General features: G+C 31.6%; 1 protein-coding gene across 2 annotated transcripts; it reads right to left on the reverse strand.

The window, feature by feature from the left end:
* Positions 1–336: 336 nt before the first annotated feature.
* Positions 337–23481, reverse strand: LOC140052661 (uncharacterized). Of its 2 annotated transcripts, XM_072098333.1 has the most exons (21): positions 23387–23481; positions 21395–21439; positions 17449–17586; positions 16703–16798; positions 16364–16435; positions 15836–15961; positions 15094–15153; positions 14253–14468; positions 13455–13627; positions 12587–12758; positions 12030–12191; positions 10667–10876; positions 9930–10079; positions 9327–9497; positions 8504–8587; positions 7842–7935; positions 7262–7420; positions 6705–6784; positions 5284–5724; positions 4968–4998; positions 2865–2952 (listed from the first exon to the last, which is right to left on the reverse strand). In XM_072098333.1, the coding sequence occupies exons 1-20, from the start codon at positions 23468–23470 to the stop codon at positions 4984–4986; spliced, it is 2748 nt and encodes a 915-aa protein (XP_071954434.1). In that variant the 5' UTR covers positions 23471–23481; the 3' UTR covers positions 2865–2952; positions 4968–4983. The 2 variants fall into 2 exon arrangements, with proteins under 2 accessions (XP_071954433.1, XP_071954434.1); XM_072098332.1 differs by lacking the exon at positions 4968–4998 and having other exon boundaries at positions 337–2952; positions 23387–23475.
* Positions 23482–23486: the final 5 nt, after the last annotated feature.

A 23486-nucleotide genomic window follows, 5' to 3' on the forward strand; every position in this document is an offset into this window, starting at 1 on the left:
TTAGGTAAAAAATTGCATGCATGATGTTATCTGATATTAACAAAATGTGATTAAATTAACATATATTTTACAGAACCTCAATTTAGCACAATGCTCTTGTTCTAAACTGTTGTTTCCAAACGGATGTTTAAAAAATATTTATTTTACATATTTTTAGCACTTGCTGTATTACCAAAAAAGGTTTGATTTACTCTCTCTCTCTCTCTATGGAAGCTTATAAATATATTTAACTGCTTTTCTTCCTTTATCCTTTACTACATGATCTGGTTAAATTTGGAAAAATACATATGATTGGGTAATTTATGTCATTCTATAAAATACAGTAAATATAATATATATATATATTTTAAGCTTTTCCAACATTCTTTTGAAATTGCGTTCCCAAGAACCTAATACCAACATTTTAAGTTTTATTTATGCTCCCAATTAACAAGTTTCTTAAGGCAACTGCAAAGCCAAAAATGCAACAATAGGCCTACTATAGCCAGAAATAAAACACATGTATATGTATAGTATGTTTGTGGTCTTGAAGAAAAATTTTCTGATCAACTCCAGAAAAAAAAAATCACAGTTTTAATAGATTTCAAAATGGCCAAATACAATTAACAATTTTGTATGCAACACTCATTTTTTAATAACATTATCATAATAATATAAAACAAAACGCAAGCCATTATGCTTCAATATTTCAAACTTTATTTGTTAATATTCCTGAAGATGAACAAATAAAGTTTGAAATATTGAATCATGATGACCTGGCAGCATAATGACACTTTTTAGAGTGTCAGTTTTATACAAAAATATCAAACTTATTATTGGACCCTCTGATTATCACGTATGATTTTGTAATCTTACTTGTTAACATTTTTTTAGTCATTGAAAATTACATTATCCCATTTGCAAGTTTGCCCTAATGGAAGTAACTATAATTAACAATATTGCCTAGTTACCTGTATAGGTAGAAATAGAATAAAGCTCTGTCTACACTATCTAACTAGTTTGACAAAAAGTGTTATGTGCCTAAATATGGTAGTGATATGCCAAAATATGGTAGTGATATGACATCATCATATCCATATATGGACAAATCACATTTTTCTGTCACCTAAAGTTTGATAGTGTAGATATAGCTTAAGACGCACTGTTTATCACGTCGATTAAGACATTAAGATGCCTAATAGCATTCATACCCAACATTGGCAACAGTACGGTGACTGTGACAATAGCAAGTGCCTAATAGATTCAGCTAATGCTTCAGTATTCCCATGAAACCCAACTATTATATAACTGAAAGGACCATGTCTTAAATATCAAATAGTAATATCTTAAATAAAAGGAATAAAAAATAATAAAATAAAAACTGTATTGCATGTTTGCCTTTGGGCAGTGTTGGTTAACATTCTATAACATAGAATATCACTTGTATACTTTTTTTTTATTTCAATCATATATTATTTCAAATCATATATTATTTCAAATCATATATTATTTCAAACCATATAGAAATGTGTTTGTCATACCAACAATAAAATGTACATTTTTTATAGTACATTTACATTGTCTTAAAATGGAGCACCCAATGCTAATCTATGTTCCAATCAAAACAAAGAAACAAAATCATAATCCCCTTTATTATATTGGAGTATATTTTGTATTTTTACCAGTAATAGCCTAATTATTAATGTCACTGTAACCTAGCCAAATTCTTTTTCTATTTTCTGTATATTAATTATTTAATACTTTTAATGATTGTTTGCCTTAAAAGTGTTTTTTTCTTTACAAGTAATTCACGGTCTGATTATACTTTGCATAAAAAATGTTATGCTATACTAAAATATTGTCATTTTATAAGCGAATTCACCATTTGAATCTTTCAAACAATCATATTTATAACACAATTTACTACAATTATTTAATATTTATGTATAGTCGCCTAACAACAATACAGCGGTGGGAAATATGGCAATTTTAGTTTCAGCCAATCGAAAAAGAGCACAATCATTTTGCATTAATCAAATATTTCAAATTAACTGTATATATACTTGGTCACAAAAAGATAAAATATCCCATTGTAATTGGGATTCAGTATACAATTGTGTTTAAGTTTATGCAAGGAAAGAAATCCATAATTTGTAATATATTATTTCCCCAACAAATATAATTTCGCAGATGATGGAAAATGTTTTGACTGTATTTTACACAAACTTAGTTATATTATAAAATTAAAACTACAATACTTCACAGTCGGAATATTACATGGAGTGTATTAACAGTGAGCCACATGAGCCTTAATTGAAACAAATACTGTTATGATTTAAATTTACAATAGCATTCAAATAAAAATATTCAGATAAAGTCAAGTGTTACCTTAGAATTTCTATTTACCAGCAATATGACACAAGTACTACAGATGGGTGGCAAAGATTTACTGTACAGCTTTTTTGATTCAATTTACATTTGGTGAATCTAATTGTATTCAACATCCTCATCCACCTGAATAATTGTTACCATCAGTGCTTTGTTTTCTTCCAGCAAAAACAAACTTAGTTCCTGCTTAACTTGTGCCTTTATTGGCCACTTCATGCTTAGTTATTTACTTGCTAAGTTGGCTTCATAGACCAATTAACTTGATTGGATAACTAAGACTAAGTAGGCCCTATGAGTTGTTCTTATGTTAAATTGAAATCGCAAGAAAGCACACGGTTAGATTTCATCATGCACCCAAGACCTTCAAAAAATCATTTTCCAAGATGGAGGGAGCAGCATAATTTAAATATTTTCTGTTAACAACTTTTAAATGTCAGAAGATCCGGTATCTGTTTTACTTAAAGCGATAGCAATTTTCAAATCTTCTTCCTCTTGTAAGGCCGATGTCTGTCTATCCTTTTCAAGTTGTTCACTTTCTTTCTTAGCCCATTCTAATTGTTGTTCCTCTGTCATATTTGAGTCAAACTGTGAAATAGATTAAAGGTTGTGTAACATTAGGTCCATCCAAAGGATGTATAATACTAATAGTAGAGGTAGCAAGGAGAGATAATGGGGGCAGGGACTGGTCGACTATGGAAGAAAGATGAATACAAAAATCATTGTTTACAGATATAAATACACTGTAATTTACTACAGTATATTTATATACCGTATTATATATTATACTTCTTTAAAAACAAGGCTGTAGCCAGGATTGTAAAGCTTGGTTCCCACTAGAACGTAACGCAAGGACGTAAACGCAACGCAAGCGTTTTAACCAATGACAAGCGAAGTTATAGACAGTTAGCAATCAAAAGCGAATAAGCCATCGCTTGTGATTGGTCAGTTCACTTGCGTTGCGTTACGTCCTTGTTTTGCGTTGCTAGTGGGAACCACGCTTTACAGAGGGAAGTTCATTTTCCGCTAAACAGTGTAAACAATATGGACTAGGGACAATGGAAGAAAAAAGTGTTTAAAGGTCTAGCCTAGTTGATGACAAATGCCTGCTGGTTTTACAAGGTAGGATTGACCAAAAAATGTCACTTTTACTGCTTTACTTGTCTCTAGTATGAAATTGAAACTGAGGAAAATGATTTTTCGAAACCTACAAACTATTCTGAATACTGGCTTGAAATGAATACTGTACTAAATACTTCATATACAATGTGAATTCTATATGTCTAAAAATCATTATATATCATAAGATGATCACATGGGTAAAATGTCAAAGTGTTTATTCAACTATTACTGAGAGCTTTGATAAAACCACTTATTGTGCCGCGTTTCATCTTCCAGACATTATTGTTTACATTTCTAAAAATATAGTACTGCATGAAACAAATATGGAAGGGATTAGACCTATTATTTCATCAAGATTTTGTTCCCTCTCAATAGAGTTCTGCGGTGTGACGTCACAACGATAGAAGGTGCTGCATGGTTGCTACTCAACCAAAAAATTCTTTCAACGCTACTATGTTGATAAACTGTATAGATTTGTATTTCTATCAAATTATGTATCTTAGCTTTATGTTTTTAAACTTAACTGTAGTTGAAGAATAAATAGATTATTAAAAACAAATATTTAGTGATCTTTTGAAATTTTAGTTTGTTTTTATTGAAAATTATTAAGTTTTAAAATGACTACTTCAATAAGCCTATTTCAAACCATTGGTGACCTTGGAGTCACTCAGGCAGGTTGAACGCATTTTTTGGTTGGTTAGCAACCACACAGCGCCACGTACTGTCGTGATGTCAGCACCGCAGAACTCATAACAAAAGGTTAGAGCTGGAATCGGGCTACAGCTGGACAAATAATATGCAGATTTTCAAATGGAACTTTCTATGAAGATCATAAATATAAGATTAACTATTATGATCATGATATGATCATACTATATTAACTTTATTAATTTGAACATGGGCCAAAAAAATGACATGCTCATGAGATTATTAGTAAAGAATAATTTAATAACAGTTTTCGAAACATAAATGGGAATAAAAATGAAGTATTACTAAAATGATTTGTAACTATATTATTATAATTGTTTATAGTTAAATAAAAATAAAGAAACTGAACTGAAAATTATTTTAATAAATCATAGAGCTATAGATGAATTATTTTATAGCTACATGGTTTAATATTAATTATTAGAAGTATATTAATGGTTTTATTGTACCACCTAAACCTTGAAACATCAGCAATGTATTTAAAAGGAGGAACTATCTATCTGCAGTATGTTAATATTCTGAATTTCTTAGTGTCATACTATTAAACTAATACAAAAAAAGGGGAAAAAGCAACCAATAGGAATCGATCTTTTACATGACTACATGTCTCTGTGTTAGAACTAACATTAATGCAAATAAATAAACTAAGCAATTAACAACAGTGCGAGTGATTTAGTTAAACGTGGAGTTAAATCTAAAATGTTTAAAATGAACAACGTTTTGAAAAATGAGTTTTATATTGAACATATGTTTCATGTGAAATTTCAGTATACCATAAAAATTGGCCCTTTACTTGGAAAAGTTCTGTAAAAAGAAACATGTTTTAATTAAGTGTTGATAATAAAAATGTTAAAGTTATATTATACACAGGCAGTAATGTACGTGTTTCAAACCAGGCATATTATTTTGAATGAGATCTTTTTTTCTCTCTTAATCATAATGATGCACTTTTTTCTGTGGTGCTACATGGTACCATGGTATTATGCATCTTAGCATCATCACCTAGTGCACCCAATGTTTTTAAAGTTAAATTATTTTTAAATGGATGTGTATACGCTGGCAGCGGAACTAGCGATAACCACTACTTACCTTTCCAAAATCTGCAAAACCAGCAAAAGGATCAGCTCCTGTATTCTCTACAGGAGCACCAGATGGTCCGAAAGGATCCCCAGATTTAGGAAGAGAACTAGTGCCAGATGTAAAAGGGTCATTTGACGTTGATGAAAATGGATCTTGAGAAGATGCCGATCCCATAGAGAATGGATCCTTTGAACTGCTACTGGAGGAGAATGGGTCCTTTCCACTGCTAGTAGATGTGGATGATATCAGAGAAGAAAACGGATCTGATCCAACAGATGGGAATGGATCTTTTGAAATGCTATTTGATGAAAATGGGTCGTTGGCGTCTGTTGTGAACGCTTGAAATGCACCCTGTGTTTTTGACTTTGAGTGTTGTTTCTTGGGTGGTAATGCTGGTCTTTCGTCGGAGGTTTTAAATGGATCACTGGAAAATGGTTCTGATTTGGAATTCTGAAATGATACAATGATGTGCATGTCCAATGAAAACTCCACTTCACACGATGATTTCATTCTATTTAGGCTTCATACATTGTTTATTTTTTCAACTTCTCACTAATGTACATTAGTGAAGGATGTGGACCAACCGGTGGTAAACACCTCTAAAACAGTCCAGTCCCAATTGCACAGTGGCTGTGTGTGAGAGTGGCTGTGTTTGTGTGGACTAGTACACCGGGGTAAACCCCTCGAAAGATGTACTGGGTTCTTTAGAGTGCACACGAGCTATATGTACACTGGACCTACGGTTTATAGTCTTTATCCGAGAAGATTTGTCTACCACCAGAACCATTGAGCGAGCCTGGAACCCTTACCAATGTTATGGCTACGTAATTACGGTTCCACTGTCTTTAAACACTCAGCCACTCACTCGCTCAATTGTATATTTCAATTTTACATTCTAAAGTTGGTATAAATTGGGCATGAAAAAAGTAATTATCTTGATAATCACTTTTTTTTAAATACACATATTAGCAACTTCTATGCAGCTTTCACTTTTAACTTCCTCATTTTCTGCCATTTTCATTGGATGCATTGAAGGTTTTTTTGGAATGTCAGAGTTTTTCAAAAATGTGTTAAATTATACAGGTAATTTCCAAACCAAATTTGAATACAGAGGTTACCAATCATGAGTCCTTTGCCATTTTAAAAATTTGTATGCACATGAGCCATAGGCAGATACAAGGAGGGGGTTCCAGCCAGCCCCTTACATTTCGGAAATTGCAATATAAAAGATAGGTATAGATAGGCTAAGATTAACATTTCACAATTGCTAACCCCTCATCTGACCTACTTCGAATCCCTGGACCCACCACAGTTACAGCACCCCAGTTTCAGCAATATGAAAATAAATCAACTGAATATGGCATGATGCTTGAGACAATGAATGTACAACACAGCAAAAGTTAACAGCATGTTAGTATGACAGAACTTACTTGGTTAGAGAAATCTGTGGGAAAGGCCGAGCTACCGCCAAATGCATCTAAGGCATCAAACACATTGCTAGATGATTTACCTGCAACAACCATAATACCACATTTAAAATAAATAATAACAGCATTCAGATAACATAACACTAAATATTAGATATATTGTCCCCTTTAAATAAAATAATTAAAACATTTTTTTTTTAATTGAATATACCATTTTAATGTACATTATATATAAATTTTAAAATTATCCAACTGTTTTACTATTTTCTTTTTATGAATGTTTAAAACTATTTTTTATCAATTACAATTATATATATTTATATTTATAGCTTTTCGTAAAAAAAAATGTAATTGTTTCTGGTTGAATGTAACTGTATATTTTGTCTTTTTACAAAGCAAAATCTTTATTTACTGATATGATATGACTTAAATTAAATAACTATAAAACATCAAAATGAATAGCTGTTATTAAACAGTTTTGACCAATACATCTTCAATTAAAAAATCAGCTCATTTTTACATGGAAATTTGATATATTATATATATTTGGAACTACTCACTGTCTGATTGACCATTGACAAGGCTTGTTGATGAGAATGGATCAGATTGAAAAGGATCATCCTGAGCTGTTGATGTCTTGGAACCAAAAGGATCAGTAGTTGACCCGAATGGATCGCCAGCAAAAGGATCTGCTGGAAATGCTTCACTTTTAAAAGGATCTGAAATTGGTACAAGTACATTACCATCGATACAAGAAAATAATTGTATTCATACTGGGTGACTTCATCAGTACAAGACAGTTCTCTCTTGTGAGTGAGTGGCCATAACATCGGCAAGAGTTCGAAGCTCAATCACTCCTTAATTATGGTGGTAGAACGAGTCATCTCGTACAAAGACTATGAATTATCACACAGGGAGGCAATCCCTGTACTCTAATACTAGTAGTGTACTTTATGGTGCACATGTGTAATGTATGTATACAGGACCAACAGCTTTATGTTCCATCCGAAGGATGAGGCAATGTAAATAATCTTGCCTAAGGATACAAGCAGACAGATCTCAAACACATGCCTCTCACATCCTAGTTTTGTTCATAAACACTACAGGCTATTGGATTTAAAAGTTGAATTTACAACATACCTTCTTTAAATGGATCTGTTGTTTTAAAAGGATCTGGTGTGACTGATCCGCCATATCGACCACTAAAAACATCTTTATTTTTAAATGGGTCATCCTGAAATTACAACAATTAATAAAACATCAATACAATAATTGTCATGTCAAATATAATAAACAAAAAACATTTCTAAAGCTCTGTGTACACTATCAAACTAGTTTGACAAAAAAGGTGTAAAGTGCTCAAATATGGTAGTAATATGTCCATGTCTATATATGGGCACATCATATGTTTTTGTTAAACTAAATTGATAGTATAGACAGAGCTTAAAGCCCCAGTACCAAAAATTTTTTATGTTTTGTAAAAATAATGCATATATATTACATTAAACCAGGTTATTCCTTATCTTAAATGTTATGTTTTATGGTAAATTATGATAAGAAGAGAGAAACAATTTTGCACTATCTAAGTATGAGAATCGACTTATTTTTCACAGTTTTAACCGTTTAAAGATGAAAAATGTTATCGCAATAGGACCATATAATAGTTATTTGTACATTTAATGTAGTTTGTGACCTTAAATTAGATCTAAAAGACGTAGGGAATGGGACTTTAAGGTACTGAGTGAAGAATATTTGATAAATGTGCATTGGTTCTTTTCTACATGTAAACTAAATAAACGTACCTCTACAAAATCTTCCATTTTACCTGTAACTTCAGAATTCATACTAAATCCACTAGTTATGCTACTTCCTGGGCTTCCTCCGGGCTATAAAATAAATTAAAACAATTTATACAACACCTAAATAAATTCCTGTCATTTGATTGGACGATTGTTGGTCACATAATAGTAATCTTATCGCATTTGGAAAATATTTTTTATACTATTTCTTTTGAAATACAACCGCGCCGCCTATTTTTTACTTCCACCGCGAGGACTCAGTTTGTTGACTGGTATCACGACAGAAGTATTTTTGGAGAGAAATAATATGTATTAATTTAAACCAAAAAAAGCATTTAAATTAGCTTTAGACTGTTTGTATTATTACAGTGTAATTTATCAATGTTTCTGTAGTTTTAAAGAAGAACGAGAGTTTACAACCTTAAAAAACATTACTTTATAAAGTCTAGTATAAAAATACAAAATAATTTATTTCCATTTGATAAAAATGCTTGATTGTATGTTTTATATAACTACTGTATGTGACATTATGTGATTTGCATTATAATTGATATAACAGATTATATATATAGTAATAATTTATATTTTTATAATGTAACTGAAAATCTATTTGGATGCTATGTAAAGGCCAACTCAGACAGCATAGTACACCAAGGCCCGAAAAAATGTCTTGTCTCCTTGATGCTGTTTGAGTTGAATCCTGGTGAGAAAAGTCGTCTTAAAAATAGCGCCGCGGGCGTAGTTTTAGGTCGTTTCGAGAACTTTAAACATGTTAACATTTTCAGTCTGAGTTGGCCTTTACAAAAACAATCTTTTGAATAACTACCTGTTGTCGGACATTCATGACATCAAGGTCTTGTGAGAGCGCCATCTTGTCTAGTTCATGTACAGCTAATATTTCAGCCGTCGTCCCAGAGTCGATGGCATTATTAATTTGTGTGATGCTGTTATTTAGTTTATTTTGACTTTCTTTTAATATATTAATTTTTGTTTGGACCTACAAGAAAAAATAGTGTTTATTAATTACACATAAATTAAATAACATACATTAACAATTCCAATCAAATTGTTAACTACTACGCTAAGTAGCTGTACATATGGGAGCAAAGTAATTGGCTTGCCCTTCCCTGTCATAACTGTATGAATGCTAATAGTAGTACACAAACAGTGTATACGTCAGAGTAGGCCAAACCATCAGTAATAATTCTCAAACAAATTTAGAAAAGTATACTCTACATTTTTCAAAAACAGCTCATTTGTTGTGAGAATAAGTGTAACATGTATCCAGACAAAATTATAATAAAAATGTTTCATATTTATATTCAGAATCATATAGAATTGTCTTTTAAACTCTATGGAAAGAGACGAAGCAAAACATAAAATACAAGTTATTTTAATTGTAATTATTTTATAGTTTAAAATATCCAACCTGTTGTATATCTTGATTGGTTGTTGTTAATGTCTTATTCAACATATCAACTTGACCTTTGCCCTGTTCAATTTGTTGTTCTAACTGATTTTCCTCTTGGCGTAAATTGTTTAATTCCACACGAGCACGATTAACCTCGTCTTCTTGGTTCTTTAAAGTAATACATTAAAATAAAATTCTTTAGTGTACAATATTTTCATTATAGAATTGGTTTGTTTAATGTTTATTTTTTTAGTTTAGCTACATTCAGTTCATCATGATCAACTTACTCATGATACTCAATTTGAACACATCATTGATGATGGTTTTGTATTAAGTATACTGTTTATGCCAAGTTAGCAAATGGTGAGTTAAGACGGGTATTAAACCTACATTTCTAGAAGATGCTTTATAATTTTTTTTTTATTGACACATAATTTTGTTACATCATTGATCATAGTTTTATTGAGTATATCATTTTATGCCACATTAGCTGTGGTGAGTCATTGTAGGCTTACATGTCTAGAAGATGTTTTATAATTTGTAAACTGGTTTTACACACATAATTTTGAGAAAAAAACACTGATGGAAGTTATACATATTGAATATGAATACTAGTACTAGTAATTCACTCATATTGAGTTGAACCATACAATTGTTATCGTTTCCTGTTTTTATGAATATAATATGTTTAATGAGGCAAACCCACAACCCAAAACAACCAAATAAGGAAAACAAAACAAATATACACTACACACCTTAACTGATTTTTCTTGATTTGATATTTCTAATTTCAATTCATCAAGATTTTTTTTGGCTTCTTCAAACTGTTGTTTAACTTCCTTTAATAATCCTTCTAATTTATCCTTCTGTTGGTCTAATTCATCTAGCTTCTTTTGTGCCTCTCCCTTTTGGTCCTCTAATTGTTTTACTTGTGTTGATGTTCTGTCAAGTTCCGATTGTAATGACTACAAATAAAGGTTTAACAACATGTGATAAGAAAAGTATGGAAGAGGAGAGCTTTGATAACAATGTAATACAGTAGGACCTCTCCTAATTGTTTTACTTGTGTTGATGTTCTGTCAAGTTCCGATTGTAATGACTACAAATAAAGGTTTAACAACATGTGATAAGAAAAGTATATGGAAGAGGAGAGCTTTGATAACAATGTAATACAGTAGGACCTCTCCTAATTGTTTTACTTGTGTTGATGTTCTGTCAAGTTCCGATTGTAATGACTACAAATATTAAGGGTTTAACAACATGTGATAAGAAAAGTATATGGAAGAGGAGAGCTTTGATAACAATGTAATACAGTAGGACCTCTCCTAATTGTTTTACTTGTGTTGATGTTCTGTCAAGTTCCGATTGTAATGACTACAAATAAAGGGTTTAACAACATGTGATAAGAAAAGTATATGGAAGAGGAGAGCTTTGATAACAATGTAATACAGTAGGACCTCTCCTAATTGTTTTACTTGTGTTGATGTTCTGTCAAGTTCCGATTGTAATGACTACAAATAAAGGGTTTAACAACATGTGATAAGAAAAGTATGGAAGAGGAGAGCTTTGATAACAATGTAATAGAGTAGAAACTCTCCTTTGAAAGGGAAATTACACCTATAATGTTTGCATGGCGAAATCAAATGTTGATATAAAATGTTTGCGGTACACCAGTCCAGGACTTTCTGCATTCTCACTCTTGAGGACGATCAAAGCATACTGATCAAAACGTCCAGTTCTTTTCAGAACTAATATACGTGGTGTATCGCAAACTTTATGTCAAGGGTAATAATGTTTTTAAAACTATGGCTTCTCTATGTAGGCGACACTTTGTTAGGTTCTGAAGGCATCCCTTTGATATATGGATACTACTGTACAATTCTTATAAAAACAAAAGTGTAAATGAGTTGTATTATATTAATTTTGAAAACCATAATTTGTTATCTAGATTTAGTTTGGGAGTGCTGTATGTTATATATACACAAAAATCTACAATAATAATATTATAGACCTAGTTAGTTATGTACTTCCAAAAAAAGTATCCGTAAGCTAACAGTATATACACATTTCACTACAGTACCCCTAAGCTAACAGTATATACAACATTCACTAAAGTACCTGTATTTCAAGTGTTTTCATTTTAACATGCTCTTCCTGTTCTTTGATTTCTGCTTTTAAACTATTCTTTTCTTTATTATAATCATCTATTTCTTTTTGAAGATCATCTAATTCTTTGATGGCATTGAAGTCAACGCCAACTGCCCCAGCTAAACCAAGATCCTGTGGCGAGAGAGAAATGTTTGTTACTAATAGATACTGATGCGATTATAAGCCCACCTTGGGATATAAATCACCAAATAGTATTTATAATTTTTTACAAGCATCCTGCTTATACTCCATTACACTTTATTTGTTAGTTCTAAAAGCTAAAGTATCTTTAAACTATAGAAAAAGAGGGTGGGGGAAGGGGATTTTGTAAGTTTTTTTGCACTAGAACAAATTAATCAAGTAAACAGTAAATTAATTATTTAATAGCTTATTTTGTATGTGCTTAATGTTTTGCTTTACTGTATTCAGCCATTCAGTTCCGCTAAAGTTCTTTTTTTTTTCAGAAAACAAACCGAATTTCTAAATAATATTGATTTTTTAAATTATAAACCATTCAATTTACTTACTGAAAGCATGGCTGATTCTGACCCTGGCTTAGGCCTTGATGACGGTGGGATCATTTCTGATGTAAGATGTTCTGGCGTCTGCTTACCCTGTTTTGCCTCTTGTACTAGATACATGGCCAATGCAAACTGTTCAGAGTTTAACTTCCCTATTTGCTTTATATCACAAAGATTCCTAAAAAAACATTCACAAATTACCGTATAATGATAATGAGTCCTCTAATTTAGGCTAGATCTGATGATAAATCCAATGTTAATGTAATCAGGCCTTTTTTTGTGAAAATTATAGGGGTGCTTCAACTTGCACTCCTCAATACATTCAGGGATGCTGTAGGTGTGCTATTTGAATTTTGGTGTGTAGAAGTTTACCAACTGTAAATCGCACTCCTCATGGGCATTTTAGGAGTGTGTTAGGTGAGTGATCGCACTCGTTCGCATAAAAGACAAGGCCTGTGTAATCCAAGTATAATCCCATGAGGCATTAGAGTGTTTGGATTTCATTATGCACATGTTCAATAGCAACTCTTCTACCTAGTATAAAGTACAAATTACATCAGAGTAGTGCAAAACATCTGACCAATTACTCAACACCAAGACGCAAAGCTACTCCACAGAAGTTACAAACAATTACAACTCTTTTACCATCATCAATGTACAGTAATATATATTTCTCAACATATGCAGTTTTTAGAACTGTAGCTATTCACCAGACCTTGAGACATCTGTAATTTATGATCACAAAAGGCAAGACACAAAAGTAGAATGCAAATATCAACAAGCTTAATCGTCAAAAATAATAAAGGCATTTAACCTCCAGGTACAATAAAAGTAATTTTGTTATATTGCATTACAAAAAAGGAAAGAAATTTACCATATTTGGGCTAATATTGTCTGTGGTAGCCCTGATTGAATTAGAGTATCTCGAACCTCTTCTCCTGTGACGAAACCATCAACATCAGAATCGATTCTTTTAAATACAGCATCATAATTTGTTTTATCTTGAGCAGTTACAACCCAGGAACTTGGTGTATGAGTAACTAAGGGCTAAAAAATAAACAATATAATATGTAATAATAATAAATATGTAATTATATTCATTACACAGTTAAGCTCTGTCTACACTATCAAACTTTATTTACAAAAAATGATTGTTTATAAGTAGGATTGGGAAAATATTTTCACAAATTGAACAGATTAAATTTTCTAGTTAATGTGGCAAAATGGCAAAAACTAGCAAATTAAAAGAGGTAACACTCTGATTTGACACGAAATTCTAATATTGAACTACGGTTTAATAAAACCATTGAATATAACTATCACCATTCAATAGATCTATTATTGTAAGGCATGTGATATAAAACTACCAATCAAATCACAAGGATACACATGCATGCTATAAAACACATTTTTTACTTTTACTTTGAAATGAAATATTTTCTACTGACCAATTTTTTCTATTACATTATCAAATCATTTACTGTAACTGTTAAGCTCTGTCTACATTATAAAATTTTATGTGACAAAAAAAGGTGATTTGCCCATATATGGACTTGATGATGTCACATCACTACCATATTTGGGCACATCACACTTTTTTGTCAAACTAGCTTAAGACCATTGCAATTTAAAACAAAGATTATTACTATTATTTCTCTATGGTAATACTTACATGGGTTTGTTTAGCTGGAATCAATGGTGAAGATGTAGGCGATATCTGGGGTGAAAAACTTGGTTTCTTAAGTGGTACACTAATTTGTCCTCCTGGAAGCACTGGAACCGCTCCTGCTAACATAGGCTTCTTTCGTCTTGATGGTGGTATCAAATTTGGTGTCAGAACAGCAGGGAGCGCCTCATTTTCCATAGCTCTTCTTACTAAATGCATTGCCTTTATGAAAAAAAAAACAGATAAAATATTATGTAAGTGGAGATGATGCATTCTGTATTATTTTGTCTGTGTTATTTGTTAATTTTAGCACCTTTAGCACTCCATCATACATTTCAACCCCTGGCAAAAAAGATAGGGAACTGTGGAGGTAACATATCATTGTGCAATTTTTCCTTTTTAATATTGTATTTTTGATAGTTTTAATAATTTTATGATAACAGTTTTTAATCTGTATGTATTATATATAAACCTAGCTTTTAATGTATCTTTGTGTATTTTGTTGTAATCTTCTGAATTTGTATAGTATAAATGTAAATGTATTTCCATTTGATATTACTATGAACAATGCATTTCAGAAACATTATAATCAATCGTTTTCTTTATTATGTTTAAATACATATTTTTTAGAGTGGATATGACTATTGTAAGATTTGTATTGTTAAGTGCTTTTCCTTTCTTTATTTATTTTTCCACCTTTAGCACCACTTCATAGTGTGAACATGCATTAATTTGTTACAAATATTATTCTTTATTTGTAAACAAAAGCGGATATTGGTTCTCTAAAAGGAAACCAACATGGAAATGTTTATGCTTAATTGTTTCATGAATTGTATATTTTTTTTACCACAGCAAACTCTTCCTTGTCCAACAGACCGTCCTTATCAATATCACTTAAATCCCAGATCTAAATAAAAAAACAAAATAAATGAATGAAAACACAATTATCAACTGATTACAAAGGGTTAGTTAAGAAAAAATATCATTATTATATGAAGTCTGTTGTTGTTTTTGGAGTTCCTAATTTTTGAATAATTATTTATATTTTATATTTTTATTTTCAGGAGCCTATTATTTAAGTTATTAGTAAAGTGAAATAAAATGAAATGTGAAGCACAATAAATGCTGTACATTAAAAATTAAAATAATTAAAATTGCTGACAGAATATATTCATAAATTAGTAAATTTTCTTCATTTTCTTTGTTGTTTTGTTCTTTAATATTTTATTCGGCCCCCCAAAAGGAAACTAATTCTTTTTTTAGGATTAATTGGCTTGTTCATCTTCATACATTTCTCCTTTGTTTTTTCCTGATGTTTTATTATTTTAATGTTACTTTTACAAATATGTATGATGTAATAAAAACAAATATCTTGTAGGCCTGAAGCCAGAAAACATTTTTGGATTTTAAATGATATTATCATTATTACCATATTAGTCAAGTATAGCTTAGTACTGGTAGAAGTAGATACACCACTATACATTCATGCTTAATCTTTGTCAAGTTCTTAAGAGTGTAAGTGGTACCATAGATATGTTAATTTTTCCTAAATGAATAGTTAAACATTTGATATTTTCAGTAAACCTTACCTTGCTAAGCTTTTCCAACGGCAGTTTTGAATTCATTAAAACTGGTTTCACCATATCCCCTGTTACCTTTCCATCTATTGGACCCAAACTTTGAAAAGTGAGGTCATAATTTACTTTTTCTTCAGGCTAAAATGACAATGTTAATGATGACATATTTTAAGAGGATGCCAAATAGTATAATTAATTATTATCTCATACAGACATAACGATTTTGATAGATGGCCCTAGCTACCTAAAGGTATATGCTCTGTCTACACTATCAAAGTAGACAAAAAAGTATGATGTTCCCAAATATGGTAGTGATATGTCCAAATATGGTAGTGATATGCCCAAATATTGTAGTGATATGGCATCATCATGTCCATATATGGGTACATCATTAAAACAGCTTAATGCTCTGTCTACACTATCAAACTTTATGTGAAAAATAAATGTGATTTGCCCATATATGGACATGATATGTCATTCATATTACTACCATATTTGGACCACCATACTATTGTATATTTAAAAAAAATAACTGTTTACCTTGATTGGCCATGGTTCTGGTGAGCTTGATGCAGGTGGGGTAGTTTTTGGAGAATGCATTGGGTAGTTGGTCTAGTAATAACATATTGAAAAACTTTTGAGTAACTTTAAAAATACAACTAAATTGTAATTATTTTGAATAGATGAAACTGAAGCCAATTACACATTAAATACTTTGTACACCATTAGGAAAACATTTCCTGGTCTGCTGAATGAATGGTGGCCGCCATCGACCCATATAAAAATGATTTCTTCAGTTTTTAATACCATTAAATCAAACAGTTTTACATTCATAAAATATGAAAATTGAAAAACAGATATATTAGTACATTCACATACCATAGATGGCAATGGTACAGGTGTATTGATATTGGCCATTGAAACGTCTTTTCCATTTTGAGCTAGAGCGATTAGTTTTAATGCCACGAATATTGCCTGAAAAATTAATTTCATTATAAAATTCATAAATCATGATTAAAATAAAAGGTTAGAGTTATTAGGGGATAAAATGAATGAATTATTGAACAGATGGTGAATAAATGTAATGTTTTTTTATATTGACACTTTATAAATTTGATAATGCATTCCTAGTAAAAGGTGCTATGTTAAAAATGCCTAGTGAATTCAAATATTAGGCCTTATGCTCTAGAGGTGCTACCTTGACCCATGGTGGACTAAGTTCTGAACAATAATCTTCTGGAGGAGGGGACTGCTCTAGGAAGCTAATTCCACTTTGAGGATTTAAGAGCTATTCCTGGTGGTGTACCATACAATTGTTTTGTGTATTCTTCTTATCTGTGTGTTTGTTCTTCCTGTATGATATCAGCACAGTTCAATACATTCAGGGGTGCTGTAGGTGCAGTGCTGTTTGTATTTTGGTGTGTAGTTTACCAAAGTTAAGCATGTTGTAAATCGCACTCCTTAAGGGCCGTTTTTGGAGCGTGTTAGGCGAGTGATCGCACTCGCTCGTTTTAAAAGACAAGGCCTGAGTTCTCTATTTTTGTGTGTGTTCATGCTTTGTGTTTTTGGCTTAGGCCCACTGATAAAGTGTACAGTATGCAAATAAAAAGAATATTTAAACTTGCCTGTTTGTCTAGGTAGCCTCTGCCACCAGGGTCTGACAGTTCCCATATTTTGTGTAAAGTTGACTCTTTCAAACCAGATCGCTTCAGAAAAACAGCAGCATCAGTTGCTCCAATCCGACCAACACCAAATTTGTCAAACTACAAAAATAAATAAATAACTAGACATGTAACTCGTCACTTTGACGAGTTTGGTTATCCGCCGCGCAAGTGGTGCAACATTAACATTAAGGGGATAGGTTGAGGACAAAAGGAAGTGTTCACGTTGGCATTATGACCTGAACTGAAGAATATGATATGTTGTTATTGCTGAATTTTATTATTTAAATTCATATATAGTATACACAGTCTAATCTGTATCCATATCACATACAGTGTAGAATAGGTGAAATTACGGGACCCGCTATTTATTGCAATTTTTAACATGTTGACGGTTTTAAAATGAAACGCGAAGGTAGCAATTCTGAAAGTAAATTATCTCAGCAACAACGTATTAGCGTGTAGAAGAAATTTGAATACGTGAAATATTGATGCGCGCTCTTTTAAATGTAATGAATTATGACGCAAAAGATGAAAATACGACCTTTTTTATTTAACTGGCCATATGATGACGTCACAACATCCGATTGGCAACATTTTAACATAATTTCGTATCTACAATCCAATAGCTTCCAGAAAAAGTTTTAATCGTGATTATCACATTTTATTCTTACGAGCTATAACAGATTAAAATTTACTGTAAAGATGAAATTGATGCCACACGTGATTTCAATTTTTAGGCATGATGACGTCATAAAAATTAAAATATTTTTCACTCATGCGAAAGATAGTTGATTGACCTAGACAATATCAAAATCGGGGTGAAAATGGAAAACGCATAAGTGGAGATGCGCTCTATTCAATGTGATGAGCTATGACGAAAGATACAAAAATCCTAAATTTTATATTCGCGTGGCCATACGATGACGTCACAATGTCCGGTTAGCCATATTAATACCTGATCCGATATCTACAACTCATCTACTTCCAGAATATGCCATCCACAAAAAGTTGACCGTTTAGTTTAGAAATTACGACTGTTTAAAAAAAGGCATATTTTAAACGAATTTTTTAACCTTTTCATAAAAAACGCGCGCAAATTGTCCAATTCGACGTGCTCGTATGACGTATCTTTAAGTCGAAATTGTTAAAAATTTGGTAAAATTACATGAAAAGGCTGGAAAAACATAAATCACGCGAAAAAAATACGTTTTCAATGCTACGTGCGCACCGCACACGTAAAAATGTGCGCACGCGTGGGAATTTTTTACATGCTTAAAACGACATGAAACGCGTAGAAAGTTGATTATAAATTAGTTTCGCGCATTTTGAAATTTTAAATGCACGTGCGCGCGTAACTTTGTGTAAAACACGCAATTTTTTTTCAACAGAAAGTTAGCGCATGATATAAATTAAACTTTTGCAAAGTTTCAAGTTGAAATGTTATTTGGTTTTCGACATATGTTAAATACGAGAAAATCGTTAAATCGCGCGTACGTCACGTTGCGCAATTGTAAACATCATGAAAAGCTTCGCTTGACGACGTTACATAAATGTCAAAATGTTAACATAGTTAACAAAATGTTATGTTTGCAAGTTTCAGAGAAAAGCGTTACACAAAAATCATACAGAAAGAAAGAAGAAGAATAAAAAGTTGATGATGATGATGATGATTTCGTACAATCACAAGAGGTTATCCTGCAACTTCGTTGCGGATAACCAAAAAATAAAAATTATGTATAAACCGTGATTGTGAAAGTTTGATTTTGTTGTTGTTTGGTTTTGACAAAATTACAGTCCAATCTATGAAGCAAATTTAGGTTAACAAGTAGCACGAGAAGTATATTTGTTAAAATCCAATTAGGGTAGGTAAGAAAAATAACACTTTCAGGGACCTATAGTTTTCTTGTAATGTGTTTAAATTACTGTAGGCTGGGTGAAAATCAAAGAAATCTACTAATAGTAATAACTATAAAGTATAGACTGGAAATGAAAAAGGGTACCTTGCTCACATCCACACAGTACAGTTACATCTTTGCATGACTATATATACAGTAGTATAATAAAATATGGAATTATGTTAAAATGTCATTGCAAACATGATATTAATAGTGATGCAGAAAATTATAAATTGTCTAAAGCTCTGTCTTCACTATCAAACTATTTTGACCAAAAAAAGTGTGATGTACCCAAATATGGTAGTGATATACCCAAATATGGAAGTGATATGACATCATCATGTCCATATATGGCCATACCACATAAAGTAATGTAGACAGAGCTTAAATGTACCAAGTTTCATTGAAAAATCTGGATTTGAGTATACTAAGTATTATCATTCTCCCTTTTCTTTGTTTGATTGATCTTACTATTTAAAGCTGTAACAGTTAATAACCAATATACTATTGGTCAGCCGTGGTTTTAAGAGAGTTTCTGTATTATATGGAGTCCAGTTTCAGGATACGCGACATGTACCAATATTTACAAAGTGACACCTACTAGCAGTCTTATAAAATTAGAACAATAGCTACATCCTTTATTAACTAGGCTTTCCTTAATAGCTAAAGATCATATGAGTGGGAGTATTTATGGCCCTGGATGAGCATTACTAACAATGGTACAGTTCACTCTTAATAACATTTCATAACATTCTTCTAATATGAATTTCAATATAGGCCTAAATGTTGTCATTTGTAAAACCTTTAACAATCCTACATTTTTCTAAGTAAAAAGGGATCTAATGTTTGTTTTGCGGAGTAATCCATTAATGTCTAACCATTTACAGTATATTATGCACTTGTCAATTGTATGACCCACTATACGACCCCCGGGAGTGGTGCCTCATTTACAAATAATTACTGACGGGGCGAGTCAAAAAACCTAGATGGTACGTCAAATCAATGACCAATGGTGTTTCAATGTCCGTCACTTTACCATACCACCCAAAATATCATAAAAAACATGGTCACAGTGCGTCAAAATGGGTGCGTCATGGTCACCTAAAGGTAAGTCACATTATTGACGCATGGGTGCGTCATGGTATTCATAAGGTATGACGCACATCGGACAAATGACGCACCTCTCCCGGGGGTCGTATAGTAGGTCATACAATTGTGCATTAGAATAAACTATGTCAATCTATTTCAAATGAACTACAGGTCGTCAACTGACCCTTTTGGGATATCCCTTTATATTTTTTAATTTTAGGTGCAAAACAGTGTGTTATTATTATTACATTACTGTAGTATGAATGTCCATTGATACTTAGAATTATCACCCATTTTTGCAATTAAAATGTGTCATCATTTCTTCATATTCATCTGATTTGTAAATGTAATTAAAAATGGATCTGGTTTTGAATATCCATGAGGTAGCAGTTATTTTTTAAAAACCAAAAATTAAATGGGTTTTAAAAAATAACAACTTATGTTATTTCAACATTAATATAAAGAATAATTTTTTTGTTGTTGCAGAAACAATTGGAAAATTGGATGAAAAGGCAAAGCCTATTTTGAACCTACAAGAGTAAACTGGTAGTGATACAGTAGCCATTTTACATGTGCCTACACACATTATACTCTTGTGTAGAGAGAGGCTATTTATTCAGATGAATTGTCTCAGTAGTTTTATTATCATATTATTTATTATTTTAATTAATGAGGTATAATATTCATTAAAGGATATTATTAGAAAAAATACTGACCTACTGTAGTACTACTGTAAATCATTTCTAAACCAATTGTCATCATAAAATCCATAAAATGGATCTGGTTTTGAATATCCGTGAGGTAGCAGTTATTTTTTATGAACCAAAAATAAAATGGGTTTTAAAAAATAACAACTAACTTATGTAAATTTAATCTTTGTATAAAAATCAAATTAAAAATATTTTCCCATTTACAGTACCTACCTGTCTGTAGAGGGCTTCATAGCCAGTCAAGTTGCTGCCAGCAACCTATAAATTAAAAAAAAAGATGCATTTAATAAATGGCAAAAAAAGAATTTAGTTCTGTACTGTACATCATCACATACTGTATATCTGTACTTTTCATTTTCTAAAACCAACATTATACAAATTGTGGATATTGTTGAAAGTTTTATGCATGATTTTTCACTCTTTGAACACAAAGGTGCACAGTTTTTTTAAAATAATATTTCAACATTAATATAAAGAATACTTTTTTGTTGTTGCAGAAACAATTGGAAAATTGGATGAAAAGGCAAAGCCTATTTTGAACCTACAAGAGTAAACTGGTAGTGATACAGTAGCCATTTTGCATGTGCCTACACACATTATACTCTTGTGTAGAGAGGCTATTTATTCAGATGAATTGTCTATTATCATACTATTTATTATTTTAATTAAAGAGGTATAATATTCATTAAAGGATATTAGAAAAAATACTGACCTACTGTAGTACTAAACATTTCTTTTGACTGAATAATATGTCATTTCTAAACCAATTGTCATCATAAAATCCATAAAATGATAAAAAAAAAAAAGTTTGGTCCAACATTCAGGTGGGGAGATGATGCTAAACAAGGTTTTTTTATGTGGCCTTTCTGAAAATTCCCTCTAGGCTATTCTTTGTTTCATAAAGGTTGTAAACGTCATTTCAGGATTGCATTGCCACACACTATTTCCTTGTTTTACTTTCATTATTATTTAAACTTTTGCACACAAACAATTAACAGGTATCAGTCAGTTGTTATTACTTTCTTCTGTTTTTTAAATTGAAATTTACATTCACATATTTCAGACCGTGTCTTTTAAGGCGAACGAGTGCGATCACTCACCTAACACACTCCTAAACTGCCCTTGAGGAGTGCGTTTTACAACACATTTAAATTTGGTAAACTTCTACACACTATACAAACAGCACACCTAGAGTACAGTATCCCTGAATGTATTGAGGAGTGCAATTTGTAGCACACCTATAAATTTCAAAAGACAAGGCCTGATGTTCATAAAAACCTTCTTCTATTTTTACGGGCAAATCATTTGATAGGTTTAATGAAAACAGGCATATAAAGTGGAAAATGCATGTTTTGCTATATTATTATTATTCTGAATAATTACAAAATTATAAAATGTAATTTATTGCTGTCCGATTTTAGTTAAATAATATTTTTTAATTTTTGTCGAAATCTAACAATTTAACAAAACAGTGAAAATTTAAAATGGCTAATTTATGAAAGAATTTTTATAAACAAAATACTGTAGGCCTATAAGGGCCTAGGCCTAGTAATGGCTATTAATATTTAATATTTATTGTATTGTAATATAAAAAATGTTAAAAATAATTTCATACTGTAATCATTAATACACACAGACTGTTGTGTGAAAGGACTAGTAGGCCTAGGCCTTGCCTAGCTGTGAATGAGATGAGAGATTAAGATCGAGTGCAAAAAAAGAAATTATCATCAATAATCATTCATTATGATGATATAATGATCAATTGTCATCAACAAAACAACAGTCATTAATTATCTGATTTAGATTATCATCAGCATGAAATTATAAATATGCAGGCCTAAATGGCAACAAAGAACCGAACGAGTTTAAAATAGCTTTTTGTTGTTTATCAGTCACCAAACGATACAACAAATACCAAATGTTGCATAATAGGGTAAGTCTAGGCTAGGCCCCATGACACCAATAATCTATGAGACGAATGTTCCAAAGTAGACAGGTTGTGGGCGTTGTTTACTCCCTGGAAAGTTGCAGCACTTTATTGTTTGAGCCTAAATTGATTCATTTCTGTAGCCTAATTATACCTCTAAACGCAAACAAAAGCGGTTTACATATTTAATAACATAACTCTGTATTCGACAAAACTATTGTTTATTATATAAAATCAATATTGGCGAATTAAAATGAGTTTAAATAAACAATACTTGCCTGGGTGACATTCGGAAAGGCTGCCATTTTAGAATAAATTTGATGAGCTGAACAACGCCCCCTATATATGTGAAACCACACCATACCATTGTGCAGACTT

Source organism: Antedon mediterranea, chromosome 6, assembly GCF_964355755.1.
Source record: "Antedon mediterranea chromosome 6, ecAntMedi1.1, whole genome shotgun sequence".
Taxonomy (NCBI): domain Eukaryota; kingdom Metazoa; phylum Echinodermata; class Crinoidea; order Comatulida; family Antedonidae; genus Antedon; species Antedon mediterranea.

Coding starts and splice junctions, on each gene's coding strand:
- LOC140052661 (XM_072098332.1), bottom strand. CDS start 23,470: ATGGTGTGGTTTCACATATATAGGGGGCGTTGTTCAGCTCATCAAATT. Junction 9,498..9,929: donor CCAATCAAGATATACAACAG/GTTGGATATTTT, acceptor TTTTTCTTGTAG/GTCCAAACAAAAATTAATAT. Junction 7,421..7,841: donor AACAGATCCATTTAAAGAAG/GTATGTTGTAAA, acceptor TACCAATTTCAG/ATCCTTTTAAAAGTGAAGCA.